Source organism: Tamandua tetradactyla, chromosome 4, assembly GCF_023851605.1.
Source record: "Tamandua tetradactyla isolate mTamTet1 chromosome 4, mTamTet1.pri, whole genome shotgun sequence".
Taxonomy (NCBI): Eukaryota; Metazoa; Chordata; class Mammalia; order Pilosa; family Myrmecophagidae; genus Tamandua; species Tamandua tetradactyla.
In genome coordinates, this window is record NC_135330.1 from 75,665,191 (window position 1) to 75,689,748 (window position 24,558).

Sequence of the window (24,558 nt, forward strand, 5' to 3'; positions counted from 1 at the left end):
CAAAATAAGAGTGTTAGTCACCCTATTTTAAGTGTAAAGCAAGATCATAGTTTTCCATCTCTACCCTTACCTTCAATTTAAAATCTTAGAAAAGCTACGAATACAACGTAACTTTGACTTAAATTAGTATAATGCAATTCAGCAAAAGTTTATTGAATCCTTTTTATACACCAAGAACCAGGCAACTAACAACACAGATGCACATCATACGTGGTTCTTTGAGCAAGAAGAGATTAAAGGGGATTTTTCACATAATGATATGGAATATCAGATATAAAATAACACTACTAGTCATACTTTAAGATAATTCAAATTGGCTCATCTAGATTTTCTGACAACATACGACTCTAGACTTTACTAAACTCACCAGGATCCTTCCTAAGGATGGAATAGCCTGCTGGCAGCCCTCCCACGTAGACTCCTGTGTTATCTCCAATAACAGTGCTACCATCCAGGCCATCCAAGGAACCTATAAAAAGGAGATGAGAAGCCTAACTTCATCAGGATAAGCAATTTCTACTCATGTAATAAATGATGAAACCCTTCGCTGGGCTTTTGGGATACTGCTTTCTTTTGGTTTTCCTCTAACCTCTAACCTTGGCCATTCCTGATTACTGTTCCTTCCTCAAACCTCTAACCTTGGCCATTCCTGATTACTGTTCCTTCCTCTAACCTCTAACCTTGGCCATTCCTGATTACTGTTCCTTCCTCTAACCTCTAACCTTGGCCATTCCTGATTACTGTTCCTTCCTCCAACCTCTAACCTTGGCCATTCCTGATTACTGTTCCTTCCTCTAACCTCTAACCTTGGCCATTCCTGATTACTGTTCCTTCTTCACGACCCAACGCTGTGCCATAATGACCCAAACCTCCTCCCTTCTCAGGCCTCTCACCTGCTCTGTGTACACTAAGTCCCCCAGTGCTGTAGAGGGATAAAAGGGGGCTGGGCACCGATGCAAACACCACAGACCCAGAAGGGGCCGAGGACCCTGACTGCGCTTCCCAGCAATCCAAATCCCCTATTAAATTTCCTATCTATACTACCCTTCTGTGAGGAGAGAAAGCTTGGCTTCTGTTTTTTTTTTAAGCCAGAGCCCCAAACCACCAAATTAGCCTGACTCACAGCTGGTCTCTTGGCTTTAAATACTATATCTGCTAAGGAGCAGATAACTCCCAATTTATATCTCTAGCTTAAACCTCTTCCCTGAACCCAGACGTATATCCAATAGCTTGGGTGTCTCAAAGATACCTAAGATTTCACACGTTCAAGGCTGAACTCTGAATGTCTCTCTCCAAATCGGTTTCTCTCACAGTCTGCCCCTTCTTACTTAATGGCTGTGCTGGTTTGAATCTGTGGTGGACCCCAGAAAAGCCATGTCCTTTAATCCTCATTCAATATTGCTGGGTGGGAGCTTTTTGATTGTTACCATGGAGATGTGGCCCACCCAATTGTGGGTGGTACCTTTTGATTTGGATGGTTTCTATGGAGTGTGACTCCACCCATTCCAGGTGGGTCTTGATTATTTACTGGAATCCTTTAAAAGAGAAAACATTTTGGAGAGAACCACAAGAACTACCAGAGTCCACACAGCCAGAAAACTTCAGAGATGAAAAAGGAAAATGCCCCTGGGGGGAGCTTCAAGAAGCAAGAGGCCCGGAGAGAAAGCTAGCAGAGGTTGCCATGTGTACCATGTACCTTTCCAGTTGACAGAGAAACCTTGAACTTCATCGGCCTTTCTTGAGTGAAGGTAACCTCTTGTTGGTGCCTTAATTTGGACATTTTTATAGACTTGCTTCAATTGGGACATTTTCCTGAACTTGGAACTATAAACATGCAATTTAATAAATTCCCCCTTTTTAAAAGCCATTCCATTTCTGGTATATCGCATTCCAGCAGCTAGAAAACTAGAACAATGGCACACCGTCATCCAGATGTCCAGGCCCCAAACCGTACAGTCATGTTCTGTATCGGAGTCGGAAAACTCTTTATGTAAAGGGACAGAAAATAAATATTTCAGGCTTTCCAGACTTCACTGGATGGCAGCAGCAAGAAACACTATGTAACATAGTTATGCTGCAATAAAACGTAATGCACACAAACAGGCATGAGCTGGACTTGGGTCCTGCTTCGGGGTATGTGACCTCTACTCTATCCAAACCTCAGCAGCAAATCCTATCAATTCTACCTTCTCAACATATCCAGAATCTGGCCACTGATCATTACGGCCACAATAATTACCTCCCTGGTTCAGGCCACTGTCACTTCTTGCTTAAAGTACTGCAGAAATATTGAAAAACCCTACAAAATGGTTTACATGCTGCCATCTTTGTTTCCCCTGAAAAATTTAGTCTCAACAGAGTAACCAAAGTGATTCCCTTAAAGATGAGAACCCTCCAATGACTTCCAGCCTTCAGTGTGATCTCACTTCTTCACTAACCCCTTCAATCCTTCTGTCCTGGTCTCCTTGATGGTTTTATACATGCCACGTTATGGTTTCTCCCACCTCCAAGTTTGGCATCTGTTCTTCTCTTGGCCCACCACACTCTTCTCCTGGGTGTGCACATGGTTTGTTCCTTCATTCCCTCCAGGTCACTGCTTACTACCACTTTAGCAGAGAGGCCTTCCCTAACAATCCTACATAAAATTGTAACATACACACCCCTTCCCTCCTGTACTGTTCTATTGTTCTCAGAATTTAGCACCACTTGATGCTTGCTTAATATTTATTGATTCTTTCTCTCCTTATACCCTCACTGAAATGCAAATTCCCCCAAAGTTCTCTTTGCCTTTGGATCCAGAATGCCTTGAATAATACCTGGCACATAGTACATGCTCATTAAAACTGCATATTTCCTAAAGAAATTAAAAGCTTGCCTCAGCATTCAGGTACTATAACTGTTCTATAATTACTACATGAGGATGGTAGATGGGAGGGCTGGAAAGAAGATTGAACTTAGACTGTAGAAGTAGGATATGTGTCCCCAAAATGCTGTTTGCCAGCTGTGTAGAGTGGGAGAAAGTATTTACCTTCTCTGAGCCTTGCTTTCCTCATCTCTAAAATGAGATAATAACTGCTTTACTTTACTTCATTTGCCTTCTGAAGGTCAAAAGTAACAGGAGAGAACATAAGTAAAAGCCCTTACAAATTGTAGAACACTGTGAAAGACACAAGATTGCTACTGGCATCCATTTTTAGTTTTGCTTTTCTGCAGCCCTACAAGGATAAGAACCAGGTTGGCAGACCATCATCTTGAGAGCACCAGAGGGCAAACTGAACAGCAATTTAGATGAAATTGAGTGGAGAGGCGATGAAGAAAGAGACAAAGAAATACAAGCAACAGAAAAGTATCGCAACTTCAACAAATTAGTAGAGCCATTTATATATGGAGGAGGTCCTTACCTCTATACTGCCCATCCAGAGTGATCTGACCAAAAGCCTGATACCTAATAGCAATTATTTCATGCCACTTGCCATCACTATAGTGTTTTCCATGATCATTAGTTGTGGTAACTTCTACTGAAGACCCCTTAAGGGAAAATAAATAAATAATACAGATATTTATTTCACATATGTGATTTTATACAAATACATGTAAAAATATTACATACATGTGTATATACATACATACATATATATATATATATATATATGCTACAAGCCAATTTACTTATTTGAATTTTATGAGCCTGATGCAAGCATGTATAGGTCTCAAATAGAATTGCTAACAGAAAAGAAAAATTTAAAACTAATTAAATATTATTCAGAATTGCTTCTCAACTTAAGGAAAAAAAAATGTCAGGCAAGTTAGGTTCTGTTACCTTCACTAAACTATTAAGAACAAGAAGGAATGAAATTCACATTAAATCTTAGCCATGTATTAATAAATCAAATACAAGTATGGGTTAAACTTTGTATACAATGTTCTGCCGTCTAAAAGCTAACAGTCTAGTCCTGTCTATGGTAATACTGTAGTTAAAAATTAGTTCCTCCGTCGATGTAACCCAGGAAATAATAGGTAACAGGAAAAGAGATTGTCAAAAAGAAGGTGAGGTTAAGGTTTATTTATTTATTTATTTATTTATTGCATAGTCATCATTTCTTAGAACATTTGCATCAATTCAGAAAAAGAAATAAAAAGACAACAGAAAAAGAAATAAAATGATAACAGAGGGAAAAAAAGATTATACATACCATACCCCTTACCCCTCGCTTTCATTTATCATAGCATTTCAAACTAAAATTATTTTAACATCTGTTCCCCCTATTATTTATTTTTATTCCATATGTTCTACTCATCTGTTGACAAGGTAGATAAAAGGAACATCAGACACAAGGTTTTCACAATCACACAGTCACATTGTGAAAGCTATATCATTATACCATCATCTTTAAGAAACATGGCTACTGGAACACAGCTCTACATTTTCAGGCAGTTCCCTCCAGCCTCTCCATGACATCTTGAACAACAAGGTGCTATCTACTTAATGCGTAAGAATAACCTCCAGGATAACCTCTCCACTCTGTTTGGAATCCCTCAGCCATTGACACTTTGTCTCATTTCACTCTTCCCCCTTTTGGTCGAGAAGGTTTTCTCAAACTTTCGAATGTTAGTAAGCAAGATATTTCAATTTTGTCACCATCGTCATTTATGACTTTTACTATTAAAGGAAAACAACAACCAGAAGTTCCTTCTGCATCTTCTAAATATAGATATTTAGAAAATAAGTTTCTTTCTTTCTTAGTAAAGTTGATTACTTTAGGAATAATAAACTTCATTCCTGTAATTTAAAAAAAATTAAATATAAGGTTGTGTAAAATATCATAATTAAAAACAATTACCTGGGATATTTCACCACACACTCATAATTTTGCTATGCTATTTTTCAAAATGAGAAAACTGATAATTATCTGGTGTTATATGACTGAAATTACATATCACAAAAAAAATCAATGTTAATCATACCATTTTAAGTGAAAGTAAAACAGTTCTGTTTGTATTTCCCTGAAAGAGCTTCAATGCTATAAGATGTCCATTCTGCCCATTGAATTGGCTCCTGTCGTGCTTCATACAGAGCATGACAACACGTGTGACATACAGAATTTCACGTTACAAAAAACCCAGCTTTTAATTTCCCATGAGCATAAATGGGAGGCTTCTCTCATGGACCATATCCCAACTTTTATAAACTATTCAGAAAGATGATCATTTAGTAAGTCCCTTTGCTGCTCCTTGAATTTTTGCAGGTTGACTTTCCTTATCTCTTTTTCTTCTCTGTATGCTTTTATTTTCTTCAACCCTATTTCAGCATTTTAATATTTTACAAACACACATTTCATTATCGTAGTTTAATAATTAAAACCAGAACTGGTGTCGTGCCCAATTAATGTGCCCTGGTAGCATGCCCATTAGTTTTTCCATTAGTGAATTCAACAATACTAATGGGATTACTAGCATGGGATGCTAATTGGGCGTGACATAAGAAACTGGCTTACTTCTTAGCATACCCTTGCTAATGATGAAATTAATGAGCATTTTATTAAATGCTGTCTCATCAAAGTGTACTTAGTTAGCGTTAAAATTGTTACAAACGATGCTGCATTCTAAAGATCAGGTGTCTGAGTAAGTGGTTCTTCATATTATATTTGGCAACAATCTGAAGCATTAATAATTCTCTACATCAGAAATCACATTTTTCGAAGACAAATTCAAGTACATAACATATAGCCTTAGTATGCCAAACTCGTTTTATGCTTAGAGGAACTTAGAATATTAGTCTTTGATGATGATTTTTAAGGTTGCTTTCTCCTAACAATGTTAACAGGATAATTCTGTGATCAATCTGGTGTTCTTGTACAGTTTGTTCATTTCCATTTTGAAAATATCAGACACATTAAACAGGTGCTATTTAGAATCATCTGAAAGCTTTAATTTTCACAACCTCCTCAGTGAAACCAGACTGTTAAGTACATTTCTTGTTAAAATCACTAAAGAGAAAATATTTAAATGGTGAACATGGGTTTTTAGTGGTCAACAAAACACCATATGATCAAGTATATTCAAAATTAAAATGAACCAACTAAAGAACAGGAAGATTATAGCTAATTGTTAGAGAGATAATAAAAAAATACAGCTATTAAGACTTGGAGTAACTTTTCCTTATTGTGTCTTTTAATAAGGATTCCAAGTGATTAGTCCATAATGTACAAACACATTTCTGATTCAAACATTATGAACACTCTTTCCAGCCTTCCCCCCATTCATAAGAGAGAAACCAAATAGGTTTTTCACATCTAGAATTTCCATTTAGGATTATATTGTCATGCAAGAAATTCATCACTTGAAATTTTAAAGATATCTTTAAAAGAACAAAGTACAAGAAGACTGCAAGATATTTTTAAGCTGTGCAATAGGCCACAACTTTAAAATTCCCTGATAATGCTCTTCTCACAATTCAAAATTTGATTATTTTTAATGAATTCAGAACTAGTCATTTAAAAAATAATCGTATTTTTTTCTGATAAAACTCAAGGTGTCCACAAAACAAATAAACAAAGAAGAACTAAATTGCTAAGGGATCTTTAAAGAGCTGAAAATTTTATCCCAGGAAATGGGTAAATTCTCTTCAGTTATGAGGAATAGTAACTTATGAATAATTATTGAGTCAGTCAGTCAATGAACTCATCAATAGACCTTTATTTATTGAACAACTATGTTCCAAGGACTCTGCTAAATCCTGGGGATATATTTGGAGGCAAACAGACCCAGACTCTGCCCACACTGGGTTGCATAGTCTGATAAGAAAGACATGCAAATAATTACTTGGCACTCACTACATGATCACTTGAAGATAAAAAAAGAAAAAGGAAATTGGTTTAGAGTCATACCTAAAGTATTAAAGCATAAATAATTTTAATCTCAATGGGAATCACATTAAACAAACCTCCATATTGAGGTAGCTTTACCTTTGTAAACAAACTATATTCATATTCTTACTGAAAGGAGAACAATCAATGGAAAAATATTAAGCAATTTCTCCATTCCTCCTGTCCAACTAACTCTGTGTGAAAATATGTGGAGCCTTCATTATAAAGATAGTACGGCGGGACAGGGTCCTTGCTAATCTGACCTCACTGTTTTATATGTCGATTGCATCATGACCCATGAGCCTATAATATATCTGATTAAATTTTCTCAAACATATCCCAAGGCAATTCTGCCAGACCTCACTTCCCTTAAAATAAATTGTCACTTTCTTGAAAAGACAGGGAACTTTTTCCTTGTGAAGAGATATTATTCCACATAAAAACTTACTTGCCAGACATCATCAACCCCCCCTCCACCTTTCTTTCCGCACCCCCAGCTTTCGGCTGTGCCGATTTCGTTAGTACTTGGATGGCACCTGCCAAACACGTCTACAGGGTAGGATTTGGTTATACAAGGTTGGGTGGAGCAGCTGGGAAACTAATGGCAGTGATAAGCACTCTAAGTGCTTGTCTGACAGGATGGAAGGGGAAAGAAATGGCTGGCCGTGCCCTGTGAATGTTTCTCTAAATTCTGTTACCATGGTTACACCAACCTGTCTATCTGATAACCTAACTGTAAATAAAGCAGATGAACAAGTCAAGACAGAAAAAGTTCCTAGGCAGTTCTCGGGATCATAATGGCAATACTGTGGCTGCACAGAGTTTAGCACTAGGTGATGCTTTCACTCTCCCATTGTGCAATCTTAAGGCATCACAGCCTTTAAAAAGAGAAACAACCCCATGTCAAAAGATATGGCAGGCAAGCTTCAGAAACTAGGGAAATGAATCTTGGATTAACTCTCCAAAGAATTTGCGCCCCATACACTTGGATTTTGTGTGTGTACATGAGTATGTTTTATGTCATACGCTTGATGATTAAATACTCAAAATGTGCGATGAGTAATCTATGGGTTGTGTCCTCATTACGAACATAGCTCTGGGGTGAGTAGTCATTTGGAGACACACTCCCAGGCACAGGGGTGGGTATCTGTGATGGGGGGACCCATTAGAAGGGCGAATCAGTGTGAACCATGCTGCGTCTGCCTTGTCTGCCTTGAGCAGAGACTCTATCCTAATCACAGGAGAGGGAGGTCTAGATGGGGTGAGGGCAGTGGCATTTTGTTCATTGCTGAGTTCCCAGAGCATGTCTGCCTAGCACAGTGCCTGGTGTACAAAAATTTCTCAACAAAAGTTGCATTGAAAGAAACGGACTCAAGTCCGTGCCAGTGCCAGTCCTATGAAGTCACCGGGTGAGTCCTGTTGGCCCACATCATCTCTCCAGCCTTAGTGTCTTCTGTGAAGCAGAGAAGAAAACAAGCCCACCTCAAGTGCTGTGTCAAGAATGAAATGGGATAATTAATGCTAAATCACTCCGTATACTTTAAAAGCTCCCTAAAGAAGTGACTAAGATTAAATATTTTTCTCCATCTGGTTTCTCCTCAAGTATCCCAGATACTAACAGATCAAAGGGGAAAAAAGCACACACAGAATTTTCTTAATTCTTGGCATTGCCGTATTGTACTGTTAGGTTTCCTTTCGTCCCTTTAAACTTTTTGTTGGTCTTTACATTTTAGTATAGATTCTCTTTTTCACCGTCTTCATTTGGATGTACTATGGAACTTTCTCACTCTATTAGTAATAAACTTCTTTTTCCCCAATATTCTAACTTTTTTTCTATTTATTTTATGGAAACAAGACACCAACATGCTCTCTTCTCCTACTGCCTCTCCCACTCACTACACTAAATTGATATCTTTAGAAATTTTTTAATTTGCTCCTTTCTCCCTTACTGTCAACTCTCAGTAATTTCAGCGCCCAGTAATTATGAGGTCCCCACCCCCCGCAGTGTGTCTATTCTATTTCAAAGACTCTTATTTGGCACTTGTAAAACATATTTCTAGTCATTCTTTCATTAAATATTTAGGTTTAATTTAATATCGCTACATTTATCATTCACCATTGCTTCTCCTCTTTATATTTCTGATTCATGCTCTTTGGTTAGAAGCCGTGATAGAAGTATGGGAGATATTTTCTCTGTAACTTGGAATATCAACAGACCTCTTTCTTTCTTGCTGAAAAACAGTGTAATATTGTAGCTAAACTCGTGGTCTTTGTAACTGAATGGCCTGGGTTTAAATCCTGCTTTGGACACTTAGGAACTGTGTCCATTCTCGGGAAATGAATGTATCTGTGACTCAGAGTGCTCACCTGTAAAACAGGAATAATGAAAATGCCTACCCATAGAGTTGTGGTGAAGGTTAAATGAACGTGTGTGTGAGTGTGTGTGCAATGCGTGTGTTTGCATGTGGGTGTTCGGGTATAGACAGAGCACAGAGAATAACATCTGACACTTAGAGGTCCTAAAGAAATATTGGCTTTGTTTTATCCTGACTGAAACTCAGTGAGTCCTTTCAAGCGATCTACTGTCAATTCCTTCTTAAATCAGACATTTTCTCTTATTTTATATTAAATTATTTTCTCTCATGCCTGTTTTTTTTGGTGTTCGTTTGTCCTTCTGAAACTCCTCTTTATAATACCTGTGGTATCCTTATATTTTTTCTTTAATCTTTTTTATGTTGTAAGAGATTTCTTCCACTTTATCTTAGATCTACTAATCTGAGTCTCCACAGTGTCTCTCCTCTGATTAATCTACTTAAATATTCCAAATTCAAAGTCATATTTTCAGTTCTGCAACTGAATCAACTTTGGCGCTTTTTTTTTTTGTCTAGTTGCTATATGCCTTGCCTTCTCAGACAGCCGATTCTTCTCCCTTTCCACCTGGCTGTGGGATCGCCTTAGCTGTGATGCCATTTCCCTTTGCTTATTCACTGCCCACCTATTGGCCTCCCTTAAGAAGCCACACTCCCAGGGGACACCTAGAAGTCCTAACTCCTCAGGATTTGCAGCAGATCTGCTGAGGAGTTATAAGACCCTTTCAAGATATCAGGAGGGAACCTCTTTCACCCCTTGTCTCTCTGGGTGCCAACTCATGGCTTGACAAGCAGGAAGGATGTAACCAACCTCTTGAGTTCTCCCAGAGGGTCCTGGCAGACTCTTGGCTACACTTACTCAAACAGGTCCTCCCTACCTTTCCTTTCAAAGGTCAGTGGGTCTCCAGGGTGCAAGGGCTTGTGATTGTCACCCAGACCTCTCAGCCCATGGTCCCAGATATTTCTTGGATGGAGAGGGGAAAGTTATGTTAGCTTTACCAACAGAACAGATTCATTACAGCAAGCATGATTTATGACAGAGCAGCAGTGTTAAGTTGAAGACTTGACTTTCCCTGAGGAGATGAGCCTCACTCATTTCCCAATTATTCACAGACTCCACACACAGCCTAATATTGATTCCCTCATTAAAGTGAATAATGCCTCATTATTTTTCTTAAAAAAAAAAAGAAGGAACCTCTGTATTTTTCTTAAAAATAAAAGGAACCTCTTCCATTGTCTCTGCCTATTACCCCAGAGGGCCAAGGGCAAAGAGTGTTTAAAGTCTAGGTTTTTAAGCATTTTCTTGTTTCCTTTAATGTTTTCATCAATGTCATTTAAAATTGAAAAAAAGAAAAACAAGAAAGGAAAAATCCTTCTCCCCAGTCTGTAAAGTGCCCCGTGGTACCCGATGGTTTCCCATTGCCCTTAGGAAAGGTTTATATTCTAACATTTGCTTACAGGCCTTGAAAGACTTCCTCTCTATCCGGGTTTTCAACCTACTATTTTTCTTCTTGTTTTCTACTCTCCAGTCATATTAGATTTATCTCAATGTATTGAACATGCCATGTTCTTGTGGACCTCAGGTACTTAATGTTTGCTATTTTCTCTGACTGGAAACTTTCTTCTTGACACTTTCCCTCATTTCTCATCAACATTTCTTCTGTTTTGCATTCACCTCCAAGACATGCCATGCTCCCAGCCTCTCCAACTTTTCCTCATTGTTTTGCATCTTAGTAAAATAATACATTTTCAGAGAAGGTTGGCAACTCAGTCAAGAAAGACCCTTCATTTCATGTTCCCACAAAATATAGCATCTTGTACCTCCATTTCATGACATTGATGGATATTTTTTTCAGATTGAAAGTTAGTTTATTAAAGACACAGTCAGATTTGACCTTAAAACTATTACTGTCTGTAGCACCCAGCATGATAGTACTTGGTAGGTATTTAAATAAAAGGTGTTGAACAAATAGATAAATAAATGGATAATTAATTTAAAAAACATGTAGCACTTACTCTCAAGGAAAATAAAAACAGATCTATTAGAGTTTCATTAAAAATTTTAATCATCGTTAAATTTAGGAAATTAGTTATTAAGCATGTATAATCTACATCAGAACTGTGTGGGTTTAAAAGTTAGTGCTGCTATTTTAGTGGCAAGTCATCACTTCTGGTAGATTTCTTCATTGGGAGAATGGGGACAATAATAATTCACCATGAAGTTGTGGTAGGGATTCAAAGTGTAAACATAAGCACTTATATCCAATGTACCTGGCATCTTGTCAATTCTCAAAAATATCAACTCTTATGATTGCTCATTTACCTGAGGATCAAAAAGAAAGTAAGGACGTCCATTCTTCAACTGAAGTGCAAAGTACTCCTCTTGATTGCCAGGAGATGCTGCAAAGATAATCAAACCTTCAGGCATCCTTGTCCGAAAGCTGACCTTAATGCCTGGTGAGACAGGTGCAAACAGCTAATCAGTACTGGAGTTTCGTTGATTCTTTCTGATAAAGGTATATTACTATCATTATTATTTATGATGTCGTGAAGGCAGTCAGAGTACTGCACACAGTAATGTACGCAAAGGACCCAGCCATTTGATTATAACTATATCCCATTATGGATGCTAGCCCGCATAGGGAAACTCAAGTCTGCTTTCCCCTGTATCAATATGCAATGAGGCATGATCTCTAATCTTGAATCTGTCCAAAACTCATGAACATAAAGAGACATGTTTTTGGCCTCAAATGGATATTCACGTATTTGATATGAAAACAATATTGGAGTGTCATAAAAATGAATATTCTTTGGACATGGGTGAGGGAAACATAGGGGGTCATGTCTAAAACACGAGAGTTAAATAATTAGTCCAATAATAATGAGCTTTAAAGATGAAAAGACCTGCCATGAAGCAGGCCACCGAGTTAATTTCCTGAAAAACGATCCTGTGATCAAGCTGAATTTCAGCCTTCGGAATCTTAGTTTCTGCTGCCTCTTCATATCACACACCACCATTGGCCTAGAAACTAAATTTTCACGTCTCATCCACCTTTCCGCAGCTTAGGAAGTAGGAGGGATTTGCCAAGGGCCTATGAATGCCTTACTTCCACCAACATATGGCCACACCTCCTTTCTGCCTTGTTCCCCACCCAATCAATCAATACTTATTGAGCTGCTCCTGTTCAAAGCTTTTGTCTTCATGTATTGAAATTGGCAAAGGAATCTGAGAGGCACAATCTCTGCTCTCAAAGCATTTCCAGTTTAGTTGCAAAGATAAAACATATGTGCCTGAACAGACAAAATATACTATGCGAATCAAATAATAACTCAAGAACACAACATTACATAATTAATGAACAATTATTTAAGTAGGAATACAGTCAGCAAGAATTACAAAAATTTAAAGAAAGAATGTCTCTCTTTAGGCTGGGTTAGTAACCTAAAGTTACATAATATGGAGGAGGATCTGACCTGTATCCAATTAGATTGCAACCACCTCAAGACCAGGAATTATGTTTAATTCTTCTATCCATTCTATTGTGTCTATGTGTACTTAGTAAGTGTTTTGAGGTTCTAGATGAGGAGAAAGGTGAGGGATGTATTACTGGTGGGGGAGAAACTTAAGCCAAGCTTTGGAGGTGGGAAAGCAGAAGTCATTTTGTGAGCTTTGGAATGCCATTTGTTCAATAAGCATATCTATAAGGTAAAAATTTTCTGAAAACTCTATTAAAGTAGTTGAGAAGAAAACCCAAGGAGCAAGTCACTGCCATACAATTTGAGGGAAAAGACAATTAAAAAAACACACCTGGAGCCAGGTGTAATAATTGGTAGAGAGCTATCTGCAAGCTATAATTTGGGCTAAAAGGGATAAGGATGCCTTCACAAAAAAATTGATGCTTGAACTTTTTTTTATAGAATATAAAGGACTTTGGGAGAAATTGTACAAAGGCCTAGTGGTATGAACAGTATTGAGGAAATCTGCAGGTGAAGGAGGGATTAAGAAATGATTCTGAAGCAACAGCCAAGACCAGATCTCAGTTTATAAACCATAGACAAATTTGGCTTGAAAAGTTTGTGTAAAAGACACAGGTGGAAACGTAGGTTGTATTAGAAGTATTTTTTAGAGTGCTGTTTGTTGATATATTCCCAGCCAAGGCAAGCCTAAGAGCTCGTTTTCCAAAAGATGCAACTCAACTTTCTCCTGCCTTCGCTTCTGCAGCTTCATCTTCTAGGTTTTAGGTGGTGGGTCCTTTTCAAATGCATCTGTCCTACGTGTTTTGATATCTTGTTGCTTCACACTCTGACGCTGTTACTGCTGCCACTTGCATGCTCTATCTTTGCTGTTAAACTTAGTGCCCGGTCCATCCTGGAACCTGCTTGACCCACAAGCCACCTGTCAATATCAAAGTCACCTGGACCCATGCTACTAGCTTTATGATTCTCACCTTTCCCACTAGGTGAACTGAAAGTCGCACCACCCTCTGGAATCTATCCTATAGGTAAAAGGAAAACATTAAAATTTGGGTGGAGAAGGGAAATAGGATTCACAAAGCCAGGATTAGGGCAAATATGCTAAAGGTGGAATGTATGGAAGATACAGATAATTTAGCTACAGAGGAACGCGTTAGGAGATTACTGTACTTTTTTTGGAATAAGATGATAAGGATTCTAATTAAGGACTGAAAGGAACAAAATGGAATGAAAAGATAGACTCTACATTTCAGAAGAGACTCATTAAAACAGGTTGATAATGAGATGACGGCGTGGGGCAAGTAAGAGAAAAAGAGAGCTCAGAGTGGCCAATTCTTTTTGCCAATTATTGAGGGAAAATGAGCATTTCTACTAGAAATAGAAATGGCAGGTAAGTGTGGAAATTTGGAGCTGTAGGCATCAAATTTTTGTCACCCAGAGTTCAGTTTTAGGCACATTGAGTTTATATTAATGATGTCTTTAAATAAAAACACATCACTTTTTATAAATGTCTCAAGTATTTGAAGGAAATGATAGTGAATTTACTAGAAGGGAAAAGGGTAAAATGCAGTACTATTCAAAATTATTCACGCTGCCTCTTCCTATAAGATTATGCATTATAAATCTCCGTCTATCAGCCATGTGACTTGTGATGACCAAAGGACTGAGAGCAGATATGATGACATGAGGAACTACATGAAATCAGAAGCTTTAAATGCAGCTTTGTGAGTGAACTTGATCCCTGCTCATGTCTTCTGTCTCACGGATGTACCTTCATCCTAGGTCTAAGAATAAGAAGAAAGTGGAGCAGAGCCAAACATTTCAATTTTTCTTTTTTACTTTGGTTTTTATCAAGCAGCAATTCTGACTAAAGTGGGCAAAAAAGTGAAAAATACACATTTCACATTTACTAAAATTTAGGTTTTGCTTTAAAAAAATACAAGAAACAGAGCAAAAGTTCTGAAGTTCAACCTTTTGTTTCAAGAGTTCGGAGAAATAATAGAGCATGTCTCCTAACTCAATATTTATTCATTACTTTAGCATGTACTTTGTGCAGCCACTATTCCAGACTCTTGGAATACATGGGTGTATAAAATAGGCAACCATGCCCTGAAATTTTTCAAAACTGAAAATCCAAGGGCCATAATTTTCATGTAAGTGTGTTTTACAACTTAAACTTTTTTATCATAAAACTAATACACTTAAAGGACCTTAGAACAGGCAAATTTCTTAAACAATATAGATAAAATTAAGACATAAATGAAAAAGTTGAAAATTTTGACTGTGTTAGAATTAAAAGCTTTTGTTTAAAAAGACCCCAGTAAAAGAGTGAAAAGACAACCAACAGAGTAGAAGATATTTGCAATACAAAATAATACCATTATCACCCAGAATATATAAAGGTATAAAGATGACATGTGTATTGTATTGGTACAAATCAATAAGAAAAAGGCAGACAAGCCAACGGAAAACTGAGCAAAAGTCACTTCACAAAAGACAATGTCCACATGACCAAAAATCAAACATGAAAAATAGGCTGAACATTCTTAGTTATCAGAGAAATGAAAATAAATACAGTATCACTAAAGACCCACCAGAAACCAAGTTATGCATTATTTCTTCCAAATAACACATTCCTTTTGAGCCACACATTCCACTCCCAAGTACATATTCAACAAAAATACACAAGTCCAAAAGTCACACAAGTACTTTATACAGCAAATTATATATAACATGACTATTAATGTCATTTCATGTGCATGTCATTGTTTGTCTTTACTTAAACTGTATTATATCACATAAAGTATTTCTCAAATTGTTTTTTTATTCAACAATTTATAGCTGACATCTTTTCACAGTAGATCACCTACATCTATATCTTTCCTTAATGACTAAAAACATTACTATATTTTCTTATTTTACCCTAGATAAACATCTAGTTGGCTTCCGATTTTTGCTGTGGCATGCATATTTTGGGTTCAAAGGTAATGTCCAGTCCATGAGAGAAAGTTTTTAAAATTCCATAGATAGTTCCATATTATTTTCCAAGAACTAATGCTTTTCCATAGTGTGTGTCTCTTTCCCAAGATTTTTGTTAATAGTGGACTTAATAAAAATCTGAGATGAAAAGAATGAGAATTCAGTGTCATTTTAAATCACTTTTTATATTGGTAGTGATGGTAAAATTTTCATATATATATATATATATATATATATATATATATATATATGCTATTAGTGTTTATTGTAGGGGAGCTGTACATACATGACTTTTGCCCAGTTTCAGAGTCTGTTTCTTCTCACTTTATAGGAGTTCATTATATGTTAGGTATCACATATTGTGAATCACCATTCTCTCTGTCCTGGATTGTTGTGATTGTCTATTCTAGCTGGTCTTTCTTTTTCTATCTTTGCCCTATTCTCTCCCTGCAATACACACACATTATAATCTACTATAAAACAATAACTCTGGTTATTAACATCCAATAAATCCATTAAAAATGAATTCTGATTTAATCGCTCCTCTTCTTGGTACCCAGTGAAAGCTTTCTGTGATACACCACGTAAAAACCAAACTCAAGCAATGGTAATCTACAATATCCTAAATAATCCAGCCTCTACTATCTCTCATTTCCTATTATCCTTCCTATGCTTTTTGCCACCTCAAGGCCTTTGTAACTGCTCTTCCCTCTGCCTGGAAATACTTTCCCAGGTTTATGTCTGCGTGGCTTACTATCTCCCCTTATGCAGCTCTTTTCTTTAATTCAACTTCTCTGAGATGCCCATAATGACTGCTCCATTAATAATTTTAACCGCTCTCTGCTTTACTCTCTTGGTAATGTTTATTACTTCCAACATGCTCTATATTTTTATCATGTATTTAACTTACCTTCTATCTCCATCTCCTAAAACGTACGCCTAGAACAGTGTGCCTGGTTCATTCCCAGCCTTCAATAAATAGTTGTGCAATATTGATCAGTTATCTGAATAGATGTTTCAAATATTTTTCCCTGTTTACTGTATACCTTTTAACCTTTCAGTGTTGCTTTTCACTGTCCTGCAAGCTGAAACTTGAAAGATTCAAATTCAAAACTATTCATTTCTTTTAGAATTTATGTCCTAGTTAGAATGCACTACTTCACACCAAAATAATGAAGAGTAGTCTATACGTTTTCCTCTAGCATATTCATGATCGGGACTCTCTTTAATATTTAAAATTGTAAAAATTTTACTCCAGGATACTCAGCTTTCCATAGGATAATATGTTCAGCATAATCCAGATCTTTCCACATTTCCTCTAAAAACCATACTAAACACCAAGGACAGCAAACAAAACTACTCATGTCCTGAGTCTTAGAGACAGAGTACACTGAAAACAGAACAAAGTAGAGAAATCACAAAGCAGCAAAACCAGCAGCGGCGTTCACACAGGAGGAGACAGGTAGGTAGGGAATGAATAGAAAAGGGCAGAGACCAATGAGGACCTCGCAGTGGCCAAAATCAGATAAAAACACCCCAGAAAAATCAGCCTCTGCCCGAATGAAAAAAATACTGGAGACCTGCTGGTTCAAAACATTGTCTACTGTTGATTCAACAAAAGGGGTTCAACAGGGCAAAGAAATGAAACGGCGATCTGGGGAAGGCACATCTCCTGGGGGTGGGGGGTAGGATTTGAAGGGATGGTTTAGCATGAAAGGAGGTCCCAAAGAGAAGAAATGAAGAGTTCTGCAGAAACAAAAGAGACTCATGGAGTCCGAATAAACACAACCCACCCCCACAAAGGGCACCACCAACAAAATCAAAGACCTGTCACCGAACCAATGGAACACGGTCCCCTTACATAAGGATCCTAGCAAGTCACCGGAAAACTTCACCTTGGCTGACAGCGCCTTGTTATTGAAGCTACAGGAAAATGTACGAGAGTCCAAATTGATTGGAAATTGTCAGGTAATAACCATATAAAGCTACCGTACAAACAAAAAAGAAAATGGAAACCAAAACATTTCAGCTAAAGAAAATTCTTCCCTGAAACATCGAAATGCTAAGAAGGAAACTATAACACAACATCCCAGGATAAATATTTAAAAAAAAACTGTTAAAAAGCATTTTTAGATATAAATATATAGAGATATATTAAAAAGTATGTCCATTTTAAGTCTTAGGATGGACATACTTATACAGAATATATAATAAATAAAAAGACAACTCAATAAAAAGTTGGCAAAAAGTTTAAACAGTCACTTGACAAAAGACCATGAATGAGGGACGATCCCAAGAAAGGTGGTTCTACCTCATCAGTCAACAGAGAAATGCAAATTAAAACTACAATGAGACACCATTCCACACTCAACAGATCATCAGCGAAAATGAAAAGCACCAAATGTAGGTGAACATGTCATGAAACTGGAACTCTCAGGCATTGCTGATGTAAATGCAAAATGGAACAATCATTTTGGAAAACTACTTGGCATCTTACTAAGTTAAACATATACCTAAACTATGGCCCAGTCTGTGGCTTGTCCTTTCATTTTCTTAACCTTTCTTGGCAAAGTTGAAATTTATCATTTTTTAATGGTTAGTACATTTATATACCAAGAAATCTTTATCAATACCAAGGACACCAAGACATTCTAATTTTTCTTCTAGACATTTCATGATTTTAGCTTGTATGTTTAGATCTACAACCCATTTCTAATTAATTTGTATATATGATATGAGCATGCTACCCAGAAACATTTTTCTGAACTATTCCAGGCTAAGCAGTAACATTTGTTGAAAACATTCTGCTTTCCCGATTAAATTGCTTTGACTCCATCAAATTTAATTGACATTACAAGTGTGAGACTATTTCTGATCCATTTGTCTGCATTTATGCAAATACTACAGTGCTCAATATTGCAGCTTTAAGTCTTGAAATCAGATAGCACACGTCCTCCAAATTGTTTATACTTTATTCAAGATCATTTTGGATATTTTAGATCTTTGGGATTTCCTTTTACTTTTTAGAATCAACTTGAGAACTTGTTCAAAAAGTATGCTGAAATTTTGGTTGGGATTGCAATAAATCTACAGATAGATTTGGGGAGAATGGTTAAACAATATTGTGTTTTTCAATTCGCAATCATGGTAAATCTCTTTATATATTTAGGTCTACTTTAATTTTTCTTTTGGTGTAGAGATCTTTCACTTATTTTATTAAATTTATTTTTAAATACTCTGTCTTGGATGCTCTTTTAAAGGCTATTTTAAATTTTTTTATTTTCAATAGTTTATTGCTAGTACCTTCTATTTATTTTGTTTATTACATATACCCTTGACCTTGTAAACTGTATGAATTCACTTTTCAGATTTAGTCCTTTTTTTTTTTTTTTTGGAGATTCAAGTTTTCTACATACATCATCATGTCAACTACAAATAAGACTTTTTTTCCTTTTCCGTTCTAATATTTATGCCTTTTTATGTTGCTTTATTGCTAAGACCACTACTACAATGTTTTCTTTTTTCAATAGAAAATAAATCTATTAAGATAAAATAAAACATTTCACTTCAATAACCCAGCAATGACCAATCTAAGCTCTTCTATTTCTTCAAACTGGCATTTGTCACTCCCTCTCCAGGTCATATATTCCTCTGGATTTCTGAAAAATTCAGAATTGTTCTTTTTTTAGCTGAATCTCCAGGGAGAAATTTTCAGCAGCTACTTACATCATTATGTTGATGACATCTCCCACTAATACAATGTTGAATGCTGCCTTGATTCCAATCTTAGAAGCAAAACATACAGTATATCCCTATTATGTATATTTGTTGGAGACATTTTCTACTGGTATTTTATCTAATTGAGAAAGTTTCCCTCTGCGCTGGATTGAAGATATTAAGTTCCCCAGAAAAGACATGTTCCTTTTCCTAATCCAGTCTTGTTAGGGCAGACCTACTGTTTCGGGTGGAAACTTTGACTGGATTATTTCCATGGAGATGTGACACACCCATGAATATGTGTGACCTTTGATTGGACAGTTTCCATGGCAATGTCACACACCCAATTGTGGAATGGACTTTTGGATTAGCTGGAGATGTAACTCCACCTACTTAAGGTGGGTCTTGATTAGTTTACTGGAGTCTTTAAAAGAGCTCACAGAGAGGAACAGAAGCTCAGAAGTGACATAGACACAGACTTGGAATACTTGGCGTGCCAACAGAGAGAGCAGATGCACAGACATGGATGTTTGGAGATGTAGAGCCAAGCAGACATCTCCTTGTGCCTTCCCATGATATGCTAAGCAAGCCAGAAGGATCCACAGGGCTTGAGAGAGCCATTTGAAACGTAGGAGATGGATAAAAATGCCAGGCACATGCCTTCCCATGTGACAAACATCGGCCTTTCTTTGGAGTCAAGGTATCTTTCTCTGGATGCCTTAGTTTGGACATTTTATGGCCTTAGAATTGTAAACTTGTAACTTAATAACACCTCCATATAAAAGCCTTTCCATTTCTTGAATATTGCATTCCAGCAGCATTAGCAAACTAAAACTCCCTCCAACCCGAGTTTGCTGAAAGCTTTTATCATTATTGGGTGTCAAAGTTTTTCAAATGTGTTTTAGATCTTTTGAGATAATAAGATTTTCTTTGCTGTGTTCATTCTCATGTTAATGTGGTGAGTTACATCGATTTTTTTTCTAATTAATAGACTCCATGTTTCAAACCATTTTAGATTTACAGAAATATTGAGCAGATAATACAGAGAGTTCCCACAAACCTCCCACATCCTGCCACATTTTCCTCTATTATCATCTTGCATTAGTGTGGCATATTTGTTAAAATTAAAGAAACAGTATTGACATTCTATTATGGATTATTGTCTATAGTTTACATTAAGGTTTAGTCTTTGTGCTGTACTTTGTGGTATGGGTTTGGCAAATGCATAATGTCATAACAACTATTATAGGATCACACATAATAGTTTCACTGCCCTTAAAATTCCCTGTTCTCCCTACTTCTCCTCCTGAAACTGCTTGGAAGCATTTTTCTTTCCATTGTCTCTGTAGTTTTGCCTTTTCCAGAATGTTATAGAGTTGAAATAATACAGTATGTATCACATCCAGAATGACTTCTTTAACTTACCAATATACACTTATGGTTCCTCCACATATTCTTCTTAACTTGATAGCTCATTTCTTTTTTTATTTCTGAATAATATTCCATCACATGGATATACCCATTTTGTTTATCCATTCGCCTGTTCAAGGACATCTTGATTGCTTCCAATGTTTTGCAATTACTAATAGTCACTATAAACATTCATGTGAAGGTTTTTGTGTGAACATAAGTTTCCAGCTCTTTTGGGTAAATATATAAGAGGGTAATTGCTAGATTATATGATAAGATTATGTTTAACTTTGAAAGAAACTACCTATCTGTGTTTTAAAGTGGCTGTACCATTTTGCATTCCCACCAGCAATGAGTGAGAATTCCTGCTGTTCCACATTCTCCTCAACATTTGGTGATGTCAGAGGTTTGGATTTTAGCCATTCTAACAGGTGTATATTGGTATCTCATTATTACTTAAATTTATAATTCCTTCATGACAAATGGTGTTAAGCATATCTTCATATGCTTATTTGCCATGTGTATATCTTTTTTGGTAAGGTGTTTGTGGTAAGTTGAATTACACACCCCGGAGAAAGAGATGTTCTTAAACTTAACTCATTCCTGTGGTTGTGAACTCATTGTAAATAGGACCTTTTGAGGATGTTATTTTTAGTTAAGGCACAGCCAATTGAATCAGGTTAGACCTTATTCCTATTACTGAAGGATTTATGACGATAAAGCCACATAGAGGAGCAGAAGCTGGAAGTCAACAAGACCCAGAAGAGGAAGGAGAAGACATCACCATATGGCAGAAAAGCTAAGGAACCCTAATGATTGCCAGCATCAATAATACTGACCCTAGGAGGAAGTAAGTCTTCTAATCCCTGAGACCCTGAGCTGACAGTGTACTGTTGTTAAAGCAATCATCAGATGGTTTTTTCCTAAACATCCATGAAAGTAAGACAATATCTATTCAAATCGCTTGCCCATTTTATAGTTGGGTTGTTTGTTTTCTTATTGTTGACTTCTAAGAACTTTTTGTATATTATGGATACAAGCCCTTTGTCAATATGTATTTTGCAAATATTTTTCTTCTAGTCTGTGGCTTGTCTTCTCATTTTCTTAATGGTGTATTTCACAGACTAGAAGTTTTTAATTTTAATGAAGTCCAACTTAATGTATTTTTTTGCTTTCATTGTGCTTTTTTATTTAAAATCTCATTACCAAACCTAAGGCCACCTAAATTTTCTTCTATATTATATTCTAGACATTTATAAAGTTTTCCAATCTACATTTTTGTCTATAATCCACTTTGAGTTAATTTTTGTGAAAAGCATAAGGTATTCTTCTAGATTAATTTTTTCTTTTTTGCATGTTGATACCCAGTTGTTCCAGCAACATTTGTTGAAAAGACTACCTTTCTCCATTGAATTAGTATTGCTTCTTGGTCAAAGAGCAGTTGACTAAATTCATGAATCTATAGATTTCATGAATCTATTTCTGATCTCTATTCTGTTCCATTTATCTATCTACTTGTTTATTCTTTCACCAATATAAGTGTGGTGGCTTGGAGTTATGTACCCTGAAAAAATATTCTTAATCTTATACCATTCCTGTGGGTATGAACCCATTGTAAACAGACCTCTTAATGAAGTTACTTCATTTAAAATGTGGCCTAACTGAATAAGGATGGGTCTTATCCCACTACTGGAGGCCTCACAGAGAAGGCCACAGAGAGAGAAGCCACAGGGAGCAACCCAAAGCTGGAAGCCAATGGAACCCCAAAGAAAAAGGAGAAAATGCAATCACATGCATTGCCATGTGACAGATAAGCCAGGGAGCCCCACAGTTGCCAGCAAGCAAGAAAATACCAACTCCAGGAGGACGCAAGCCTTATAGTCTCTGAAAATGTGACTGAAACTTGTGACCCAAATTCCTATTGTTAAGCAAACCCATCATATGGTTATTTGTTTTAGCAGTCAGGAAACTAACATCTAGCATCATAGTAAGTATTTTTAAAAATATTTAAAATTACTTTAAATATTTAAATATTTTTAAATAAAAATATTTAAAAATAAATAAAAATTTTAAATTAAAAAATATTTAAACATAAAAAATATTTTAAAGATGAATAAAAATATTTTAAAATTTTTTTTTGAAAAATCTTCACACACGTACATTCCATACGTGGTATACAATCAGTGGCTCACAATATCTTCACATACTTGTGTATTCATCACCATAATCACTGTTTATAACATTTGTATCACTCTAGAAAAAGAAATAGAAAAAAGAGAAAACTCACACATACCATACCCCTTACCCATCCCTCTTTAACCACTAGTATGTCCATCTACCCAATTGATTTTACCCCTTATCTCCCTTATTTTTAAATTTTTCCTCATTTTTTGACTCATTTTCCATAACCTGGATAAAAGGATCAGATACAAGGTTTTCACAATCACAAAGTCACACTGTAAAAGTTATATCTTATACAAACATCTTTAAGAATCAAGGCTACTGGAACACAGCTCAATACATCATAAACTAAAAAGGGATATCTATAAAATGCATAGGAATAATCTCCTGGATAATCTCTCAACTCTGTTTGAAATCTCTCAGCCACTGAAACTTCATTATATCTCTAAATCTCTCCTTCCCATTTTGATCAAGAAGGCTCTCTCAATCCCTTGATGCTGGGTCCTGGCTCATCCTGAGAGGCCTTTCCCATGTTGCCATGGAGATTTACATCCCTGGGAGTCATGTCCCACATAGGTGGGGAGGGCAGTGAGTTCACCTACTGAGTTGGCTTAGACAGAGACACTATATTTCATCAAAAGAGATTATCTAGGGGTGACTGTTAGACCTAATTATAAGTAGGCTTAGCTTATCCTTTGCAGGAACAAGTCTCATAGGGGCAAAATCCAAGACTGAGGGCTCACCCTACTGATTTGGATGTCACCACTGCTTGCAAGAATATCAGAAATTCTCCAAATGGGGAAGTTGAATATTTCCTCCTTTCTCCCCCCAAGGGGACTTTGTAAATACTTCTCTATTCACTGCCCAAATTACTCTGGGATATATTGGGGCATCACATTAACCTGGACAAACCAACAAAATCTCACACCCTATTCAAGAGTCCATGTACTTATGGTGTTCCACTAAACTGACCATACAAGTTAAATTAGGCAATGCACTACCCAAAACACAAATTTTGCGCCAAATAAAGATCTCTCCCTTTGGTTTCACACAGAAGTTGAAGTTTTAAAGTATGGACAATATCATCCTTTAGCCTGCATTCTGCTCTATCTTCATATTAAGTCTTGATGTCAAGTAGTATCCATCCTCCAACTCTATTCTTCAGCATTGTATTCATTACTTTGAATCTTTGATTTTTCTTTATAAACTTTAAAATGAGTTTGTCAGTATCCACAAAATAACTTGCTGGTATTTTATTTGGGATTGTGTTGCCTCTTTAGATCAAGTTGGGAAGAACTGGCATCTCAATAATAGAGAGTTTTCCTATCCATGAACATAAAATATCTTTCTATTTATTTAGATCTTTGATTTTATTCATCAGAGTTTTACAGTTTTTCCTCCACTTTTGAAGGGCAATTTCACTGGCTATAGAATTTTAGTTCAGTGTTATTTTTTCTTTCAACACTTTAAATATTTCACACCATTTCTTATTTGCAAAGTTTCTGATAAGAACTTCGCTCAATTTCTTATCCTTGTTCCTCTATAGGTAAGATCATTTATTT

General features: G+C 36.5%; 1 protein-coding gene across 1 annotated transcript in view; it reads right to left on the reverse strand.

The window, feature by feature from the left end:
• The window catches only part of USH2A (usherin), an 844,952-nt gene that overhangs the window by 447,846 nt on the left and 372,548 nt on the right, over window positions 1-24,558 (reverse strand). Inside the window, exons 22-24 of the mRNA XM_077157816.1 lie at window positions 11,559-11,689; window positions 3,402-3,528; window positions 368-469 (exon numbers count right to left, since the gene is read on the reverse strand). Of these exons, the coding sequence (XP_077013931.1) occupies window positions 368-469; window positions 3,402-3,528; window positions 11,559-11,689 (360 nt within the window). The remainder of the gene's footprint in view (window positions 1-367; window positions 470-3,401; window positions 3,529-11,558; window positions 11,690-24,558) is intronic.